The following is a 21,094-nucleotide window of genomic DNA, read 5'->3' as shown; positions in this document are numbered from 1 at the left end:
CGTTTTATTAAACGAAACAAGATCATACAGTAAACAACTCCTTCAATAAGTTAGCGGCTATTGAAAGAGACAGTGCACCTTGTGCCTTGTTTTAAAGATGAAACATATGTAAGCATTTGTCTTTAAAATTTAAATTAATGGATGTGAAATAAGTTTAGAAAATTATTAAAAGCAGTCTGCAAAATAAGTAGTTGTCCTTTTGCCCGAGACAACCATTGTTTGCTTCGGACAACCAATTTTTAAAAGTTTACTTGCCCGATGGACAAGTAAAGATTTGCAGAAAGTATTCATCAAAATGTCAAAGATAGTGATAAAATGCAAGATATCTAATTCAACTAGTTTATTAACATCTATGACTGTTTCTCACTTAAGATAAGTTTGCAGACTTGATCAAAAATTGCTTGGAGATGTTCTGATGAAAATATTTGGGCAACCAGTTTTTACTTCGGACAACCAGATTTTCTTGAATTGGTTGCCCAAATGACACCAATTTTTAAACCCTAATTTCATAGACTGTAAAACATAAAGACACAACTGAAGCGACAAAAGTCACATAATTGATGTTAGCTTTTTTCAGGTAATTTCAACTGATTATTTTGGATAATAATCAATAAACCTGTTTATCACTATCATTATCCATTTATAGACTAACTTCTAAGACACTAAGTGTTAATAGGATTTTTTTCAGGTACTGTATGAGTTCAGACAAGAGTTTGGCAAAGATAGACTAGACCAAACAGTTATAAACATAGAAACGTTGGTATAATGTTGTCACAGTATCATGGGAAATTCATGTGACAATATTTTCCGTGAAGAGAATGAAAATGTAAGAATGTATATTTTTTGGTGAATAAAGCTCCTTCAGTCAAAAGCCCTTTTGGTTATTTTTCAATGTATCAATTGAGAGGCTTTTTGTTTAAGGGCCTTTGTTTTGCTTCCTCTATTTTGTTTTCATAGATTAAGCTATAAAAAGATGATACTTTTAAAAATCTTTGGGTTTAAAGCAGAGTTCTTACACCATTTTCTTTCTTGGCTAAAAGTTTGAATTTTTGTGGGGGGAATTTGTTATCACTGTTGGGTTTTATTCACAAACCTTAAACCAAATCATTTTAAGAAATATTCTGTTTTTTTTATGTTGCATCATGCTCAAAATGACATAATAAATGTAATATCAATTGGATTTGAAATCTTCTTTTGAAAATTGATATTTAATTAGCTTAAAATCAAGATGCGTTTCTTACGGTGTTGTGAATGGTGTTGCATCAATTGATATAAACTTATTATTGTTGTCAACTTTTAGAGTCCCAGTCAGTTTCATGCAGTTTTAAATGCTCTAAGATACATGGAAGCAGAAACGAAGTTTGATAGAAATAAGAAGGGAAATTGCAACTTCAAACAGCCATAGAGGTTTTTGAGGTACCAGCTATCATTTCATATTGGAATTTATGAATCTTGTACTAGACAAAGTTGCTATAATTTATGGTGTGCTTTATTAGCTACTCGTATAAAGCACACCATTAGCTCTGTTTATTATTTTCATAAATGTTTATTTTATGGCAGGTCGTGTATAACTCTTATAATCTAGTTAAAGGTTCTTTTTGAGATGTTCTATATAGTTAACTGAGAATATATAATAATTTTTAGCTCGACTCTTTTTAATAAACAATAAGAGGTATTGGCGTAGTCATGTCGGGTGGCAATGCCACAACTTTAACCTTAATCATAACTCTTTTAGATCTTGGTGTATTGTCTTCATACTTGTCTCAAAGCAATCCTTGGGACAATACCTTGAAGTAGACTAGACTTACCTTGACCTACATTCATAAATGACCTTGATCTTTAAGGTGAAATATCTAAATTTTGCTGATTTTTACTTTAAGAGCTATAACTGTGGGTTTTTTTTTTAAATGGATTGTCTTTAATCTTGAAATGATAATTTCTTAAGATAGACCTTCAAGTTAACCAGACAGACCTTGACATTCACTCATAAATGACATTGACCTTGAAGGTCAAATTATTAAAATTTTCATTTTCTTTGCTGTAACTTTGTAATTAATGAATATATTGACTTCATATTATAATGCAACATTCTTTAGTATAACACCTTCATGTATATCAAACTCAAATGAACTTGGCTCTTTAAATAACTTTGACCTTTAACGTAAAATTATTGAATTTTCACAGATTTTTATTTGTTTGGGTCGTCAGACCAAACAAATAATGGCAGCGAAATTTCAGACCCTGATGCTGTTAATTGCAAATGCCGAAAGGAGTCCGCTTTTTTGAAGCGGTTACTTCCCTTTATATGTAGTCTACACTAACGCCGACAAATTCAGGGGAGATCACTGCGTAAAGATTGTCAAATGACAGGCGCATTAATTTTCAAGCAAAATAGTTCCCGAATTGTCGAAGATATCCAATATTGTTTTATTCTTTATAGATATACATGCTTATAGTAAGCTCAATGATTATTTACGTCTGTGTTAAACAACAGTTAGCGTTGTTACAAACCCTAATTTAGTTTGTTTGTTTGTTTGTTTGGATTTTTACGGCACGTCAACACATAACTGGCCATATCGTGCCGAATGCTATAATAGGCTTAAAATGTTATGTAAAACTTCTTTGTAAATGACAATAGAAATGAGCCAATTAGATCCTAGAATACAAAATAGATAAATACAGAAGTTTATCTCTTTCAAATGTTTGATGGAATTGTATGAAAGAGTTCTTTGAGTGAATTTACAGAATAAAATCTATTACGGGCCTGTGAAAAATCATGACATTCAAGAAGAAAATGCTTAACAGTAAAATTTTCATTACAACCTACACAGAAAGGGGCATTGTCATTCGTGAGGAGGTTAGAGTGGGTAATTTTAGTGTGTCCAATTCGGCATCGAAGAAGAACTGTTTGATCATGGCGGTTTGACATAGATAGAGATGGTGACACATCAAGAGATGGGTTTATATCGTGAAGTTTATTAAAAACGGCAATGTACTAATTTGCTTTCCATTCAGATGATACGAGTTTATTTATAGCCGGTCTAAAATCACAAGCAGGTAACACTAAGTCAGTTTTTTGAAAATTTAATGATTGTTTAGCTAAAGCTTCTACTTTTTCATTTCCTCGTATGCCTACATGACTTAGAATCCAATATAATTTAACAGATTTTGTTTTTAGTATATCATGAAATTGTAAAAGAAGTTTCGTTATCATGATATTGTCAGATTTTTTATTTTTAATGGATATTAAAACAGAAAGCGAGTCAGAAAATATCACAAATTTATCATGGATATGCTGTACTATGTATGACAATGCTAAATCTATAGCTTTTGCTTCAGCAGTAAAAATTGATGCATTATCTGGTAACCTCATACTAGATTGCTGACTGAACAGATTAGCTTGTTGTTGCAGAGTCTGTTGATCTGGCCATGAAATAAATGTTTGCTTCAAGTTCTCATTTATAGCATTTACAACCCTGTCTCTACACCGAATTACTGTTGATGATGAAACTCCAAACCGATCAGCCATTCTTTCAATAGTATCTGAGCTTCCAAAGTACCATAAAGTTATTAGAATTTGTTTCTCCACAGTTACATGCTCTTTGCCGCCTGGATGGTCATATGAAAAATTTGGGAGATCCTTTAAGTGGGAACAGAGACAAGTAAATGTTGGTTTTGACATTCTAAACATCCGCCTAAACGTTATATCCTCGAATAATGGAACGACTGACTCCACATATCCCATAATTTTAGCCTTTTCATCATTTGGTCTGAAATGACAAAAAAAATAATTAGTATATAGTGATTCATGTAGCATGTTTGTCTTGTAAGGTAAAAATAATACTGCATAGTATAGCATGTTCAAAGTAAAGATCAGTCGGTTATATTACAAGGCTTCTTTGAATTCCTAATCAGTTTCAATTTATTTATCATTTAGTGATTAACCTATCCGAGTCTTGTGCCCTGTCCTGTTTTGGTTTGGGGTCCGTCTGGGCTCCTTGCCACTGGTTCTTGTTGCTGGGTCGTATGGGGGTTGCGTTCTTTGAACGCCGCCTTTCCTTGTTGATCTTGTTTATCATATTTTATGCTCACAACCGTGTTGTTTGTGCCGTGTGGTGGCTGTAAAAAGTATCCCCGTACATGCAAACAATGTTGTTATATTTTCATCCTCAAGGGATTGTTCGGCGTTCAGTGTTGGTGTCCCCCGCCATGTCCAGCCTTCATAGACTAATAGTTTAAATTTATTTCCACTTTATCATATTTTTATACCCAAATTTATTATATTTTTATACCCAAATTTTATTTAATCTTACCCTTTTGCAGGTTTTGTGTACACTGTGGCACTAAAACTTTAGTCTTGTTACTTAATATTGGTGCCCCACTGGACATGGAATCATTTTATTACTACACATAATTAATTATGAATAACTTGAATAGGAACAATACACACTTTCTTTCACCTCTTCGGGTACGTTCTACGTCTACGAATTCTTTACAGATTATAAATCACAGTACACCGAGACGAACACCATCCGTCGTTCTTTCGCCTTTTTTTCTTTTGGGGATTCTTGCTTTCTCTTTTTTAAACTTTTCATCTGTTAATTCATTTTATATTCCACGATCCATTAACTCTAATATTTTCAATAATTCTTTACGCATTAGGCTTTCTCCTATAAATCATACCATTCTAAAGAAATATAATATAACTCGTACAAATTATCCTCATAGAGCTAGAGTGTATCCTTATATAAATAAGTGTAATTCTGTGTAATTCTATGAGGTGCGGATGTTGTAACTTTTTATCCACCGGGTCTACAAAAACCTCTAATGTAAATGGGAGAACTTTTAATATTATTTTAAATACCGATATTGACTAAAAGGCTTCTCATTTTGTTTATGTTTTAACTTGAAACACCCCTGGGTGTGGCATACAGTATACGTTCTCTTAAAATTCGATTCCGTGAACATTGTTATAAAATGAGAAATCTCACAAACTTTACAACTTTTCTATATCAACATTTTCGTAAAGATGGTCATTCATTTAAAAATGTTTCAATTCAACCCGTGGAACAAATAATTTATGATTCTGATGCTTCTGCTAGTTTTAAAGTCAAAGTCAGACACTTAGCAGAATTAAAATGGATCAAGAACTTACAAACGCCTTTCCCACTTGGCCTAAATGACAATGTTTTTCAACAAGGTAACATCTCTAAAGATCCAAACATTGATATATTTTCTATTCTGAATATTCGTAAACGTAAATCCCGATCTCACGGAGTACGTAGAAATGGCAACATCAAACATAAATATAAAATTACCCAGTCTGTCACCGACTTAAATATAATCTTAAAAAAACTTTGCTAAACATGCAATGTTATCACGTCTTACTTCCCTTTCATTATCATCTCTGAAAATCTTAGACGCGGAGGCAGATTATATAGTAATTCAAACAGATCCTTTATATACAGCAGCTTATCTTATTGAAAGTTATACTCAGCACGTCTTAAACAAGATGTTATATTAGCATTTAACAACACTTCCAGATACCTTGATGACATTTTAAATTTAGATAATTCTTATTTTGATCAAATGGTGTCTAATATTTATCCTACTGAGCTACTTGTAGCAACGTGAAGGATTTTAACGAGCGAAATATTTTCATTACCTGTAAGCTACTCAAACAGGGCTACCGCTATTATAAATTACGTAAATATTTTACAAAATTTTACAATCGTACTTTTGATTTAATTTCATAATTCAATAGTGATCTGAAAACTCTTTTGCGACAAGGGATTAGCCAGCCTGACTTTTACGGGAATGTTGTTTACAATCTTCGTAAGATCTTGGGTCATTGTACATTTTCTGTTGTCTTTACTAAAATTATTAAACGTTTTATCAAAAGGGGTTATGACCCTACTATTTTAAGACATACCGCATGCTTAGTGTTCAACCCATTTACAAATGGACGCTATGCTTTCCTCTTTTGACTACATCTGACGGACCAAGTGGGAGACTCTATGATTGACAGTTCTTAAAGCCCTTTGGGACTGAATTGCCTTAATGTTCGTCTTCTATTGCTTCGTCGGGCCCTTGTATGTGATCTTGTTGCTCTGTCTTCCTTTAAGACATTGAGTAATTTTGTTATGGTCATTGGGTTTACTTTTATAAGCTTCTACATGATCATTTTGTTGCTTTACTTATTTTGCCTTTTGTAACCATGACAACTGTTAGAATTTCACTTGGCGGGGATTCATTTTATTTACACTGTCTCGTTTATAGGAACATGGTGGCGCTAAGAGCGAGGTTTGGTGCACCATTAACCGGTTTAAACTCCCCAGCAGTCATTATTATGCTGTTGACCGTTCCAAGGCGGCGCCCCTCTTTGTTCCTCAGATGTATGTCTATATTGTTTCATACTGTTTTGGTGAGACTTTTGCTTGTGTCCCTTGTTGTTTTCTCGTCTACGGTAAGTATCTTCCCCCTTTACCCCTAGTTTTTATTTCCCTTCCCCGGTCTACTGTCCCCTTCCCCTGTGCCCTTGACTTTGTGGGCCTATTATTCAATCATTTATTTGGTTTCTTTGAATTCCTAATCAGTTTCAATTTATTTATCATTTAGTGATTAACCTGTCCGAGCTCTGTCTTGTGCCCTGTCCTGTTCTTGTGTGGGGTCCGTCTGGGCTCCTTGCCACTGGTTCTTGTTGCTTGGTCGTATGGGAGTTGATAAATAAATAAATGATAAATAAGTCGCGTCTGATTTCGCCAAAGATTTCCAGATTTGTTGGGTTAAAGGTAATCAATCGTGCCTTCGTTGTTTCTTACTCTCACTTCGTTGATAAGGCTGTTTCTGTGTAATAACTTTGCTTTTTGTATGCCAGCCTGGATAAGTGCTTTAGCAGGGGGTCGAACGTATAGCGATGCGATACTCCTTTAAGCGAGGTGATTTCATGCGATACGCCCTAATGGCGGATTTACCCGTGTAAACACACGTCAGAGTGAGTGTTTTTTATTAAGTATTTCATAAATCTTCGATTACAATTGCATATTTTGTATTGAGGATGTGAAGATAGGACCGACACACATTTCATCAAAATTACAGAGGCCTAAATTCATAATTAAAAAAGTTATTGAAGGTAAACTGACGGCAACTAATTTATGGTCGGTGAATAAAATCGCTTAATGCAAGCTTATTTCAATAAAGTTAATTTCTTTTTCTTCTTTATGCTTTAAGAGTAATCATAATTGAGTTGCATAGCAAGTACCTTTGTGCTCCGATATACATAGACGCTTACTGGTCAAAATATTTAAGTGTACGCTGGATTTAGGTGCGATAAAATAACTGTACGCTGTTAAAGGTTCGATATTTTTCATTATCACATCTGTTGAACATGTTTTCCTATGATTATATTAAGATATCTACCATATATGTGCCCGTTTCCGGAATTCTGAAATCTTCTTCTTTCCTTAGAGATTTACTTGAAATAAAAGTTTTGTATTTATAACTATCTATATAAGTGTTTGAACTTAATTTAAATAATTGATAATAATTATCTTGTGATAATTAGGAGTTGGATAAAAGTAACCTTTACTCTAAGATCTAAGATAAAAAGTAGGAATTTGACCAAAATATGTAAGAATGAATTTAAGAAACCAATTAAGAAATCTTGTATGAATAAACTCATTTTTTAAAGCAGAACATTTCAGAAAAATAGCAGTTAATATGTGATATAAGGGCTGTTTACTTCATGAGGTTCTCAAATCTTTTGTACATGTTGCTGTCAAACTGATATTTTTTTTCATTTATAAATAGAATTGAACATTTCAAACAACCTATAAAAATACAGTGAAAGAACATTGCGCTGCTGTTCTAGAGATAGAGACTGAGAACCAGGTGGTAAAATTCTTTAGGTGGTAAAAATTCTTTTTCTAAAATGTTGCTAAGAACAGGCTATTTTTGTAGTGCACATAATTGTGACCTGTCAGGAAAAACACAAAACTTCAATTTCAAACTTCAGTCAGACATTGGACACCAAACAGCTCAGTGTCTTTCTTAGGAACAGCTGATGCTCACATGTGCAAATACACAGTTGTAAATGTTGCAGAGCAATTAAAACATAACAACTTGATTAACAAACAAAACTACTACCAGATAGGTAAAGTACCACAAGTACAAATGCTGACACATGTGCAAATAAACAAAAAAGCTATTGAGTATATAATATTAGATTGAGTCACACTGGTTATGGAGTAGTATATAAATAACAACATGGATTTGTGGGTTACAGTTAAAATATCATCCCAAGGAAAATACTGCTAGCCAAAGTGTTAGCCGAGGGGAACAGTAATTTTTAGGAGGGTTGATATTTTTACTGTTGTGTGCTTGTGTGTTATTTATTTTATTTCCCGAACAGATACTGTAATCTATAATACTTTTACTTACATAAAAAACACTTGCCCAGATTTTATACTGTTAAAAAGTACTGTTGGCCTGTAACAGTATAAATCTCTTAGTCACATGGTTACACTTGCTTTAACAGTTAGAGTAACTCCCAGTGGAAATGAATATTTACAAAAAAGTGAGGGGTAATGCTATACATTAAATGTTGCAGAGAAAGCCTAGTTTTAAAAGTAACACTACTGGGAGATATGTTAAATCACTAAAAGTATGAATGCTTTCATAAGCAAATACACAAAACTGTTTGGTATACACTGGTTATGGAGTAGTATAGTTATATATTCAAAGCGTCAGAGCTAATGACAAACATCAGAATTACTGAAATACAATGATGTGCTCTGTATATAATATCTAACATCCAATCCATAGAGGAAATCAAACCAGTATTTTTTTAAATTTCAAGTTCCATATAAAAAAAAATTACATGTAGTTCCCAAGGTATTGAGTGAACATAAGAATGGATGGGAGCGTTTTGCGACCAGTGCATGTAAAACAATAGTAGATCCATTTCTCATATGTTGCTTTTTTAATTAAAGTTATTTTCTCCGACAACATAAATATGTAATTAATAATAGAAAAACATATTATTAAATGATAAAACCTTTACTGAATAAATGGAAGAAACAAAACGAATATTATCGTGACTATTGATTATTTGATAGAATTTCAAATTTCTGTGCAATAACTTATCTCATTTGAATGATTAACCTTTGTGAGAAAAAAATATTTAAATTAACTATATCATAGTATAATGCATTAATTGACATTGTTATTTTAATTGACACTGTGATTTACATATGATTAACATACAAACTCAAAACTTGATATTTCATCAGTAATGAATAAGAATGTACTGTAATGAGGAAGTTGCTACAGAAAAAACATACCAACATTTGTGCGTACAGTTGGTTTATCGGACCAAATATTAGGCGTACAGTAAGAAAACTGGAAATATTTTATATATTTTCGAATAGATATGGAAAACTACTCTTGTGTATCGTTTTGTTTTTTCAAAAAAAACATGTTTGGGACTTAAACTAATCGATATCTCGTTTTAAAAAAAACGAATGATACATGATTCGTTTGCATGTGCATATCAGGTTTACGGTTGAATTTGCAGCAACAAAAATACCTCAATAACTTCCTCAATTCTATAAGTATTAGTATTTTATTTTGACAATCATACACAATTATAAGTTCTGATCAGCATGCACAATGCTATTCTTCAAAAAATTACAATAGACAACAAATATTTGGAAAAAAACATGCTCATACCCACTTTCGTTTTCGTTACTGTCCGCCATTAGGGCGTATCGCATGAATTCACCTCGCTTAAAGGAGTATCGCACCGCTATACGTTCGACCCCCTGTTTAGGGTATTTTTGTTTCATGAGGTATTCCTCGAGTTCAACCGTTCGTTGTTGAAAAGTATGGTCATTTGAAATTATAGTCCTAAGACGTCTTGCTAGAGAAAATGGTATACTGACTTTGGTATGTTTTGGATGGCATGGTTTGAATAGAAGGTATGTTTTGCTGTCTGTTGGTTTGTAAAATATATCTGTTCCAATAGTATTTCAATTTTTCATATCTATGCAGTTTAGGAATGGTAGTTGTTTCTCATTTACATCCATGGTAAATCTGATATATTCGTGCAAGCCGTTAAGTAAAATATTAAGTGTCTCTAGATCACCTTTTGATTTAGTCAAAGTTATGAAACAGTCATCAAGGAATCTTTTCCAGAGTGATTGATCTTTGACTTTGCCCTGTCCTGTTTTTGTTTGGGGTCCCCCTGGGCTCCTTGCCGTTGGTTCTTGTTGCTGGGTCATGTGGGGGTTGCGTTCATTGAACGCCGCCTTTCCTTGTTGATCTTGTTTATCATATTGATTGTAAAGTTTTTGTTCTAAGTAGCCAATCGTTAATGTTGCATAAGTTGGAGCTACCTTTCAGTTCCCCAAAATTAAAGGGGGGCAAAAAAAAAGGCTTTCCTTTTTATTTTTTTTTTTTGGGGGGGGGCCGTTTTTTTTTAAAATTTTTTCGTTATTTTTTTAAATTGGGAAAAATGTACTGTTTATCAAGTATGAATACAAGTGAGTCAATTATTAATTCTTTTGAAATCCCGTTGAGGAGTATATCAATTATATTTAATCCAAAACCAGTAATTTAAGTGCTTCAATTCCAAAGAAATGGGTGCATAATGTTGGAGTATAAAAGATTCCCCACAATCCAAAGGACACTAAAGTAAATTGTATCATTTGTTACAGTTTTTTGGTATCTGTTTGAGAAAATCGGTCCCGTGGCTCTCTCAAAAAAAAACTCCGGTACATATGCTTCACTAGGGTTTTAAAATGATAATCAAATGAGGTTGCTACGTCTGTTGGTAAGGCATGGAGGGGCCCGCAATAATAGGTCTCAATTTCAAATCATCGATTTCACCGATATTTACTGTTGAGTGTTAGTTTTGTTTAATTGCTTTGCTTTTGTGTACTTTTGGTAGTCCATAAAATTGACTGTTTTTTATTTCAAAGTTACTTAGATACTGGTATTCTTTCTCGCGAAGGCAATGAATATGCTAAATCAGAAGTTTGTGATAATCTATGCGGTCTATTTTCATAGGGTCATTTGCGAGTTTTTTTGTTAATTATCATTAATTAACTACTTAATTAATAATCATTAATTGTTGTGCTTGTGTTATTTTAGTTTTTTTCTATTCGGCATCTTTCTTGTTTGGTTGTTCCAGTATTCCTAACTTGAATACTGTTAGGAAATCACCCCTTAAAGGATTTTGTTTTTTCCCGCTTTTTTAAAATTTTTCTTTTGACGATTATTTTGTGAATGCAGGGTTTTAAATTTCCTCAAAATTCCCCCTTTACAAATTTTCCCTTTTTTTTTATTAGTTCCCCCGCAACCCATTTTTTTTTTCAAAGGGTTTAGGGGCACTTTTTGGGGATTTTTCGTTTCTTTTTGGGGAAGGGGCCGGGGTAAGCCCCCCCCTTTTCAAGGGGATGACACTAAATTTTTTACATTTGAAAGGGTTCCTTTATAAACCCCCGATGAACCATTCTGCGGGTGTTTTCTTAAAATTTAAAAATTTCACTTTTCTGTATTTTTTTTCACTATATATCAGTCAATCCCTCGTGTACGACTCAATCAAATCGAGATCTGCATTCTCTGGTATTGAATTGTGATATGCTTCCGAGGGACTAACTTCTGTCAATTATTTTGTTAAGTGCAATCAGAAAGCCTTATGGACTACTCGTGTGACTCAAACTGAAGGGGAGTGTACTTATGAGAAGACTGCAAGGCCATACTTCGTTAGTAGTTTAAATGAGGTTGGTTCAGTCATATTTAGATGGATAAATTCTCATCATGATCCAACGCATACCAAAATAGAATGTCTGGCCATACGCTTATTCAAATAGGAGCAATACTTTCAAGGCAAATCAGTGTGTCAATGTCAATCAGTTATTTTTTATTTTTTGACATTATTGAGAGATTGAGCTCATATATTCATCTGTGTCTAGTGTTTATTCAGGACAAGCTACATGTGAACCATACTGTTAGTTATCTAGTACCATCATTCCATAGACATAATCATTTGTCATAAATTGTGAATCGGTGTACTAAGATTAGATAATTGACAATATTATTACTTAGGACGTTTAATTTATACATCGTAATAATTTGTAAATGTTAAGTAGTAACCAGATATTAGTATATAATAATATTATCATTGAGATTTAAACGATATCCCAGTATATCAGCAGTTAAATTAGAGAACATCAGAATCGTACAGCACCTGAATTTGTCACCCTTTACTAAAACGCGACCAGACACTTTACGTTATTCATACTATGCATTCCTTCAATCGACATTGTTTTCAGACCTAATGCAGGCTGTGTCAGTGTCACAACATTTGATAGACATATAGACATGCTAGTTATGGCTTCCAAAACTTTATATAGCCGCCTTAACAATTTTTAAGCTCGCTTTTTTTTTGGAAAAGTAGAGGGGCTATTTATATTGTCAGTGTCGGCGTTCGCCGTTGACCGATGATGACAGTTACCCACAGAGTGCCATCCGCAACTTGCTATTCACTGGATCTATAATTTTGTCCATTTCTTTGGGTGTATTTTCGTTCAATACTTGCCACACACCTTGGACACACGACCTCTTCAGTAGTTACTCCACACTAACTATTCGACATCATTCCATTAATGACCTTGACGTTTAAGGTTAAAGTCCATTATATTGCTTTTGTATCATGCTATCTTTTGGCTGTTATTTTTGTTATCTTTGATGGATTGGTCCATTCTACTGAGACATAATTAATTTCAGGGATCCATTTAAAATAACTAGAGCAGACCTTGACATTTCACTCATGAATCGCACCTTGACTTTGAACGGTCAAAATTATTGAAATTTCTTATTCTTATATATTTATTTGAATATATAGGCATGTAACTTTGGTTTTTAATTGTAATTGATGTCTTCGATAGACTTGATCATCATAATTCTTCACAATAACTGTATAAAAATAGGTTCACCGACAGACCTTTGACTTCCACTTTCTATTAATATAGACATATTCTTGAATCAAAATTATTGATTAATGTTCTTTTGATTTGCCGTAGACCTGACTGCATACTATATAGCATATATAGTGAAGCATCATTCATATATAACGACGATGGACAATTCTTAAGGACGCAGGTACCTGCCGCTTGTTTACTCAAAACCATAATTTGCTAATTGGGGCTCTTTAATGACCCTTGACCTTGAAGGTTAAATACTGAATTTTATCACGCATTTGTGAGCATTAAATGCATAGGTCTAGAATATATAATTTATTGGATGTGATAGTGTAGTAGCTGTATTATATTATACATATTACTATATATAATTAATACATTTAGCAACAACAACAAGCACATCCAACAAGAATTGCGTCATTGTTTACTATATAAAAGAATTGCGTCATTGTTTCTATTTTAAGAAATTGGCGCGTCATGTGTCTGGCCGTATTATTTCTCAGAAATTAGCGAGGTATCTGTTGCTAATCTCTCTACACGAACATATGCGTCAATGTTGGTTATTTTTAGATCAATTGCGAGCGATATCACTAATGTATTGCTATTATATACGAAATTCGGCAGATCATTGTTTGTCATATTTTTAGAAATTGCCCGTCAATTAGAGTAAATAACCTAGTATCATTGTAGACAATTGCGGTATATGATTGTTCTATTATTTCTGAGATATCTGCGTATTTCATATTTTTAGAAAATGTGCCGATATTCGAGAGTTTCTATATGATGGTAGACTTATTATTATTAGCGAGTATCAGTCTTGCTCTGCTCATTGATTTAGGATACACTTGATTGCTGTCATCTGTTGCTATTTGTAAATGTTTAAGGAAAATTGCAACCGTATCGGAGAGCTCTCTTACATATTCTTGTCACAGATAAGTAGATGCGATATACATTGAGATATCATATATTTAGAACATTGAGAGAGTCGTCATTGTTTACTATTTAATAAAATTGCGTCCATAGTTTTCTATTTTGAATTGAGTCATTGTTACTATTTTAGAAATTGCGTCATTGTTTTCTATTTTTAGAAATTGCGTCATTGTTTCTATATTTAGAAAATTGCATCATTGTTGCTATTTTTAGAAATTGCGTCATTGTTTCTATTTTAGAAATTGCGTCATTGTTTTCTATTTTTAGAAATTGCGTCATTGTTTCTATAATTTTTAGAAATTGCGTCATTGTTTCTATTTCTAGAAATTTGCGTCATTGGTTTCCTATTCATAGAAATTGCGTCATTGATGCTATTTTTTAGAAAATTGCGTCATTGTTTCTAATATTTGCGTCATTGTTTCTATTTTTAGAAATTGCGTCATGTTGCTATTTTTAGAAATTGCGTAATGTTGCTATTTTTAGAAATTGTGTAATGTTTCTATTTATATATATATACAAAATATATAAACAAAACTAATGTGACAAGACAGACCAACTAAATTTATAAAAAGGAAACGTTAAGATATGTTCAAACCTTTCTATGTTTGCGTTTAGAAAAAGTAAAAAGTCGAGCGTTGCCCCCGCTCGGCGGTGGCTCTTGTTGTTTTTCATCTGCTGCGGCATTAAAGTTTTGGATTAGACCCGTTACGAAACCTAACCAGAATAGCCTAAGTTGATTTATTCTTATTTTTCACTTGCAAATACACTTGACCCAATCAATTCTTGTGCATTTAACGATAAAACAATTATTTTAATATCGTTCTATACCAATTAAAGTATCAAAAAATTAATACCGTCTTTAAAATTGCCTATTTAACTGTAAAACATTAATTTACGCCGACTACAGTCGGCCATGACATTTAGGTGTCACGCGAGACCTCGTATGACGTCATTCGCGGGAACCGATTTGAGAAGAGTCGTGTACTATATTTTGAACATTTTGTTGACATGATTTCGATATTTTTATTTATTCAAGATAATGTTTTTATTTATTTTCATTGATTTTTTAGTACTTAAATATGATTTTATTGAATATAAAAGTCAGTAAATCACCTTTTTCAATATCTTTAAAAAAGTAATTAAAAAAAATATTATAAGCACATGGGTTCGTAAAGGTCAATCTCGTAATCACGTGGTCAAACATTTTGGCAATATGGCGGCCAAGTGCTGAAATTTTTACCTGTCGGAAACCATTAGGTAGTTAATGTTCGTAATAAGATTTTTATTTGTCTATCCTTGGCTTATCAACATATTATATATAGTTTTATCAAGCTATGTTTCACTTTACTTCATGGCATGTTCGATGATTGAATACGAGCGTGTCAAATTCCTGGCACGATTATTGGTGGACTTTCTTTACGGGGTTGTCTTCAGCGTTCACGTCATGTCATAGTATATAAACGGGTACGCTGAAGACCTTAAGCTAAGACATGCACTGCTCAACAATGGTGTCTCGGAATGCTGCTCTTGGAAGCGTGTTATCAAGATACAGAAGTGTAAATAGTCTGGTTGATTATGGAGACAAACTCCCTGTTTTTGTTTGGGGTCCTTCTGGGCTCCTTGCCTCTGGCTCTTGTTACTGGATCGGGTGGGGGCTGCGTTCATTGAACGCCACCTTTCCTTGATTATCTTGTTTATCATATTTTCTACACGAAATTGTCCGAGAAATGTCTGAAAGGAACATTCATTTGTCCTTATAATAAACAAGTTTTTTTGTTATGAATGTCAAATGATATGTAATGTTTGGATAAAACAATTTGTTTAGCAATTTTTAAGTAGTCATTATTTTAGGAATTGTAGGTTTCTTTGTATTCTTTGTTACAAACAGACTTCCATTCCTGCTTGATATCTTCACGATAATGGTAACTGCTGTAAAAGAGCCAGTTGAAAGTAAGGCTGTCCATGTAGCTGCAGCATATGCAATCCTTATGAATGGTAGAAATGACAAACTTTCAGCATGGCACAGACTTACATCATTCATAGCTATAAAAGGACAATTGGATGACTCTGTAAGTATTGTTCTTTTAATGTTATATTTAATTTGTACATGTTTAATGCTTTCATTAAAAGAAGATCTCTTTGCTGTTGATCAAATGAGAAAAACTTTGCTACCATAATGACAGTAAAATGTCTCCTGTCAGAATGTCATGTATTATCAAAGCAATATGTTAAATTGTTCCTTGTTGTTCTAGTACATAGTAATAAAAATAAGTTATGTTTATGTTCTTTACTACCAGGCATTGAGAAGAAAAAACCATTTGGGTCTCACCTTATCGACAACAAGTAAACTTAAGCTGTTGGATGAGGCTGGAAACAGAATGGAAACAAGTGTAACTTCAACATTATAGAGGAATCCAATTGTCAAAGTCACTGGTGACAATCCCGACATATATGTGAGAACAGGTCATAAAAGTCTAGAAAGATCAAACCAAGACATTCATCTGTTTGCCTCAAATATCTTATTCAGCAGGGTTGGTATAATAGCATTTTTTTCAGAATGTTTCTTTCTGAATAACATTCTTTGTGAATCATATTATAGAAACTATTTATATACATAAATGTAATAAGTAACAAAATAACTTTTATAATATATACTGGTAAACACACTTATTTATTATAATATATATCTTCATTACAGATTGTTAAACCTGGGGTGAGTAACTCGAAGCTTTCGTTAGAGTTACGATCATCGTTAAGCCTTGGTTAAGCTCTAGTTAGTTATTTACCCTCTAACTCAAAGCGTTCGTTATACCAAAAATGCTAACGAAACTGTCGTAAAATAACGAACACCTCGGAGTACACGTTAGACCTTCGTTGAAGAAAAAGAAAAACAACGTGAGAAGCTATTTCAACAAATGAGTATGGATTATTTCTTTATTTTGTATTTCTTTCGTATTTTACAGGTAATAAGTACTTAGTATGTTCTAGTCACAAGATAGGATTTGCAGCGATGTGATTTTTTCATTCAAAACTTCAAACGCGCTTGGCGATGGTCAAGTCTTATATAAAAAATACCCATATTATTTATGTCCACATGGCATGATTCAAGCTTAAAATGCCATAAATAGATACATGTTACCGGGGACCTTACCGACTTTTCATACTGCATACGTTTTCAAAATATATACTGTTTAATTTTTATAATGAAAATAATAAAAATAATAATCGCGCAACTGTACTCAATAAACTTTAGTGAGCATTTCTTTCGTAAATGATTTTTAAAATATTTCCAAATATTTGTATAAAAATTATTTATTTATAAGTGGTGCGTTTTTCACTCCAGACAATGGCCGCCTTGCTGTTAGCAGTTGCATTAGAGCGCCGTAGGAGAGGGACTATTCCGCAGGTACGCGTTTTTCGAGATAGAGAAAATCCTCTCGACTTCATGGATGATGTTGATTTGATAAAAAAGTATAGAATGAACAGAAATGCCATTTACGATCTCTGCGAGGCGCTCAACAATGATCTAAGCCGTCCAACCAAAAGAAGCAATGCACTTCCGGTATCTCTCCAAGTACTGATGGCATTGAGATACTATGCAACTGGAAGTTTTCAATCTGTAGTTGGTGATGGTTATAGTGTAAGCAGTATGTCAGTATCGCGTTGTGTACGCGATGTTTCATATTTTATAACACGGCGTCTACAAAATGAAATCAAATTTCCGCTACTTGATGAACAGCAACGACTGGTAAAGCAAGGATTTTACGAGATTGCACAGTTTCCGCATGTTCTCGGTACAGTGGATGGGACATTAGTTCCAATAAGAGCTCCCCATGATGATGAACATATTTACGTTACGCGTAAGGGATTTCATGCGCTGAATATTCAGGGCATATCTGACTCAAACAATATGCTTTTAAATCTAGTGGTTCGTTGGCCTGGTTCAACCCATGATGCATTTATTCTCGCTAACAGTGGTATTTCAGAGGAGTTTGAATCTGGACGTATTCAACATGGATGGCTTCTAGGTGACAGCGCATATCCCCTGAAAACATGGCTGCTGACACCAATTTCTGCACCACGTGATGCAGCTGAACGGCGTTACAATTTTGCTCATAAGAGGACAAGATGCACGGTTGAAAGAACATTTGGTATCTGGAAAATGAGATTCCGATGTTTACATAAATCAGGAGGATATCTCAGTTTTTCACCAGCAAGATGTGTAAACGTAATAATGGCAACAGGGATATTGCACAATATTTGTACAAGAAAACACATACCTCTGCCTGACGATACAGACGAGGACGATAGCAACCAGCAAGCTGAGACTGAAAATGAAAATGAACAAGAACAGGAACAGGAAGTGTTTCAGGACGGACGGCAGGCACGGGCAGATTTGATCAACAGAGTATTTAGATAACTGACTGAAATTCATATATATTAGAATGCTTAATCAATAAACATAGGGAAAACAAAGCGACTTGTTGAGAGCTCTGTTATCTTATGGTTATTTGTGTTTTTGCCTCGCAAGTCAACACTATCTGTGTTGCATGTTTAACAATACATCACGTGTATTCTTTCATATATGAAATCAAAAGAATATAATACATGCACTTCATTGCTGTTTTAAACTTTTAATACTTAAAAAAAACGTAGAACTTATACTAGTTCTATATACAAAGTAAAATAAAAAGAGTTCATCATAAACACATACATGTACACTGAATTAGCGCAACACAGTATATTGATAAATGTTATAATTAAATTCAGCGTAGTATATTAAGAAAACCATTTTATATGTTCCATATACTTTGAATAAATGGCTTACCACTATTTTCATGGAATGAAAAAATATAAATCGAAACTTGCTTTGTATCTCAAAGTATTTTCATGTTAACAGCATACGAAAATTTTTAAATATTTTCACCAGTGTGAAACAGAAGTATTGTAATCGAAGTTTTACGGAAATTGAAACTCATTCCTTGACTAGCATCATTAAAATCATAACAAAAATTATCTTGCTACAACATATTTGCAAGCATGACCGTATATATTGTACTTAAAAATATAGAAATGATGTGTAAGATCGGATTATATTTCACCGAGTGAGCACCAAAAGGTATATTTCACGAGTGGCGCAGCCACGAGTGAAATTTTAACTTTTGATGTTCACGAGGTGAAATATATTTCGATCTCACACTAAACTAAACCAATTTTCTTTTTATTATATGCAAAGAAACGTTTAAGAAACATTTTAACCTAACACCAAATGAAAAATACGCCAAATATTAATACAATACATATATCCAACAACGTGCATGGATTTGTTTTCTTTAGATGCGTTTTATGCCGAACATATGATATACAAATCAAAAGATAAATAAAGACTGTCAACTGTTTCTTGTGTGTTTCACAGATATATGCTTGAACATTCGTACTTACAATAAAAAGATAAACAAAATCAAAAATACGAAAAAAAAGATTACAAAGATACGATTTCACACATATTTGAATATTCCATCTGAAATGTGTCTAAATGTGGTACATGTGTCGTGTGTAAGAAAGTAGATTTGAAGGAATTTGATCTATCATATTATGTCCAAATCGAATCTTGCCGCAGTATTTGTTAACAATATTAGCCCACTTCTGTTTAAAATCTTTAATGCTTATATTGATGCATTTTAAGTTTGGCATTTTTGAGATCATATACAGAAAATCATCTGGACCGACAGGTGCTGCGTACGTAATGATAAAAGTTTCGACCGAATTCAGTTTCTCAGCAAGAAAACACTGCTGTTCAATATTAAATGAGGCACCTTTAATTTCAATATATTTCAAATGTGACAGTACCGGAAGTAAAAGTTCAATAACATCCATAGGAGATCTTCCGAACACCGAAATAGTTAGCTGTCGCAATTGTCTAAGATTGGCAAAAATACATCTATTAATGTTGATTAGATCAACATCCAACCGCAAAATCACCAACTTCCTCATATGCGGTATTACGGTGGAGAAATCAGGAACTGACAAAGGCTTTACAAGTGTGACATTTCTAAAAAGTGCCCAAAACCAAGTTGCATTTGTAATTTTCTGCCATTTTTGACACACCGCTTGAATGGTACTTAAAATTTCGTCAACCGGAATCATGACAAAAATCATTCCTAAAACTTCTGGCGGCATCTCGGTTCTTACCTGTAAAATAATAGAAATATATCACTAAAATGTCAAACTGCTTCAATCTTAAAAGTTATAGTTGAAAATTTACCGTTTAGCAGTTAGTATATATGAGCCGTGTCACGACAAAACCAACATAATGGGTTTGCGACCAGCATGGATCCAGACAAGCCTGCGCATCGGCGCAGTCTGATCAGGATCCATACTGTTCGCTTTTAAACATTTTAACAAGTAGAGAAACTGATAGCGAACATAATGGATCCTGATCAGACTTTGCAGATGCGCAGACTGGTCTGGATCAATGCTGGTCGCAAACGCACCATGTTGGTTTTGTCGTGACGCGGCTCAATATATTATTTTTTACTATACAAAGCTATTGCATACTAGTATAGATTATACTTTTGACTGATAAATATTTCACAGACTAATTACAAGTTGCAATTGTTTTCTCAAATGACATAGTCACGAGTGAAAATATAAAAGTTGGTGTTCACGGGGGGAATATAATTTCATTTTGTAAAAAGAACAAATTTTCTGTTAATGATTTTAGATTTACATTTTACTGCTATTTGGCGACTTATAAATAAAAATTGGAATTAAATGCATATATTATTATTTTCCGCATATTCACTGTCAAAAAATATTTTTTCACTGCAGTAAACCATATCTTCCGTATTTTCACTGGGGTCTTGCCGGACTACTTTCTTCTAAATTCAGCCAATGCATAAAATTAAAGGGAAAGTTATAATGTCAATAATGAGAAAAATGTATATAATAAAAAGAAAATTTAAGATTCCGCCACTCATGAAATATTTATTTTCATACCACACGATGAAAATAAATCGTGTATTTATAGAAAAAACATAAATATCCTCTATATTTTTAACATTATGGTTGTGAGTATATCAGATAAAGATATTCGCATAACAGATATAAACGGTTGTTTCCATCACCATAATAAGTTCGACTACAGTGAAGTAGTTTGATAATTTTTTTTCACTGGCATT

General features: G+C 33.3%; 1 protein-coding gene across 1 annotated transcript; it reads left to right on the top strand.

The window, feature by feature from the left end:
* The first annotated feature begins 16,636 nt into the window (after window positions 1-16,636).
* On the top strand, window positions 16,637-18,675 carry LOC132717458 (putative nuclease HARBI1). The gene is made up of 2 exons (XM_060700925.1): window positions 16,637-16,832; window positions 17,257-18,675. The coding sequence occupies exon 2, from the start codon at window positions 17,260-17,262 to the stop codon at window positions 18,331-18,333; it is 1,074 nt and encodes a 357-aa protein (XP_060556908.1). The 5' UTR covers window positions 16,637-16,832; window positions 17,257-17,259; the 3' UTR covers window positions 18,334-18,675.
* Window positions 18,676-21,094: the final 2,419 nt, after the last annotated feature.

This window comes from Ruditapes philippinarum, unplaced genomic scaffold (assembly GCF_026571515.1).
Source record: "Ruditapes philippinarum isolate M1 unplaced genomic scaffold, ASM2657151v2 ctg212_1_1_1_1, whole genome shotgun sequence".
Taxonomy (NCBI): domain Eukaryota; kingdom Metazoa; phylum Mollusca; class Bivalvia; order Venerida; family Veneridae; genus Ruditapes; species Ruditapes philippinarum.
This window is presented reverse-complemented; position numbering and strand designations above follow the sequence as displayed.

Bases quoted from the DNA above. Each gene is read 5' to 3' on its own strand.
- LOC132717458 (XM_060700925.1), top strand. From the start codon at position 17,260: ATGGCCGCCTTGCTGTTAGCAGTTGCATTAGAGCGCCGTAGGAGAGGG.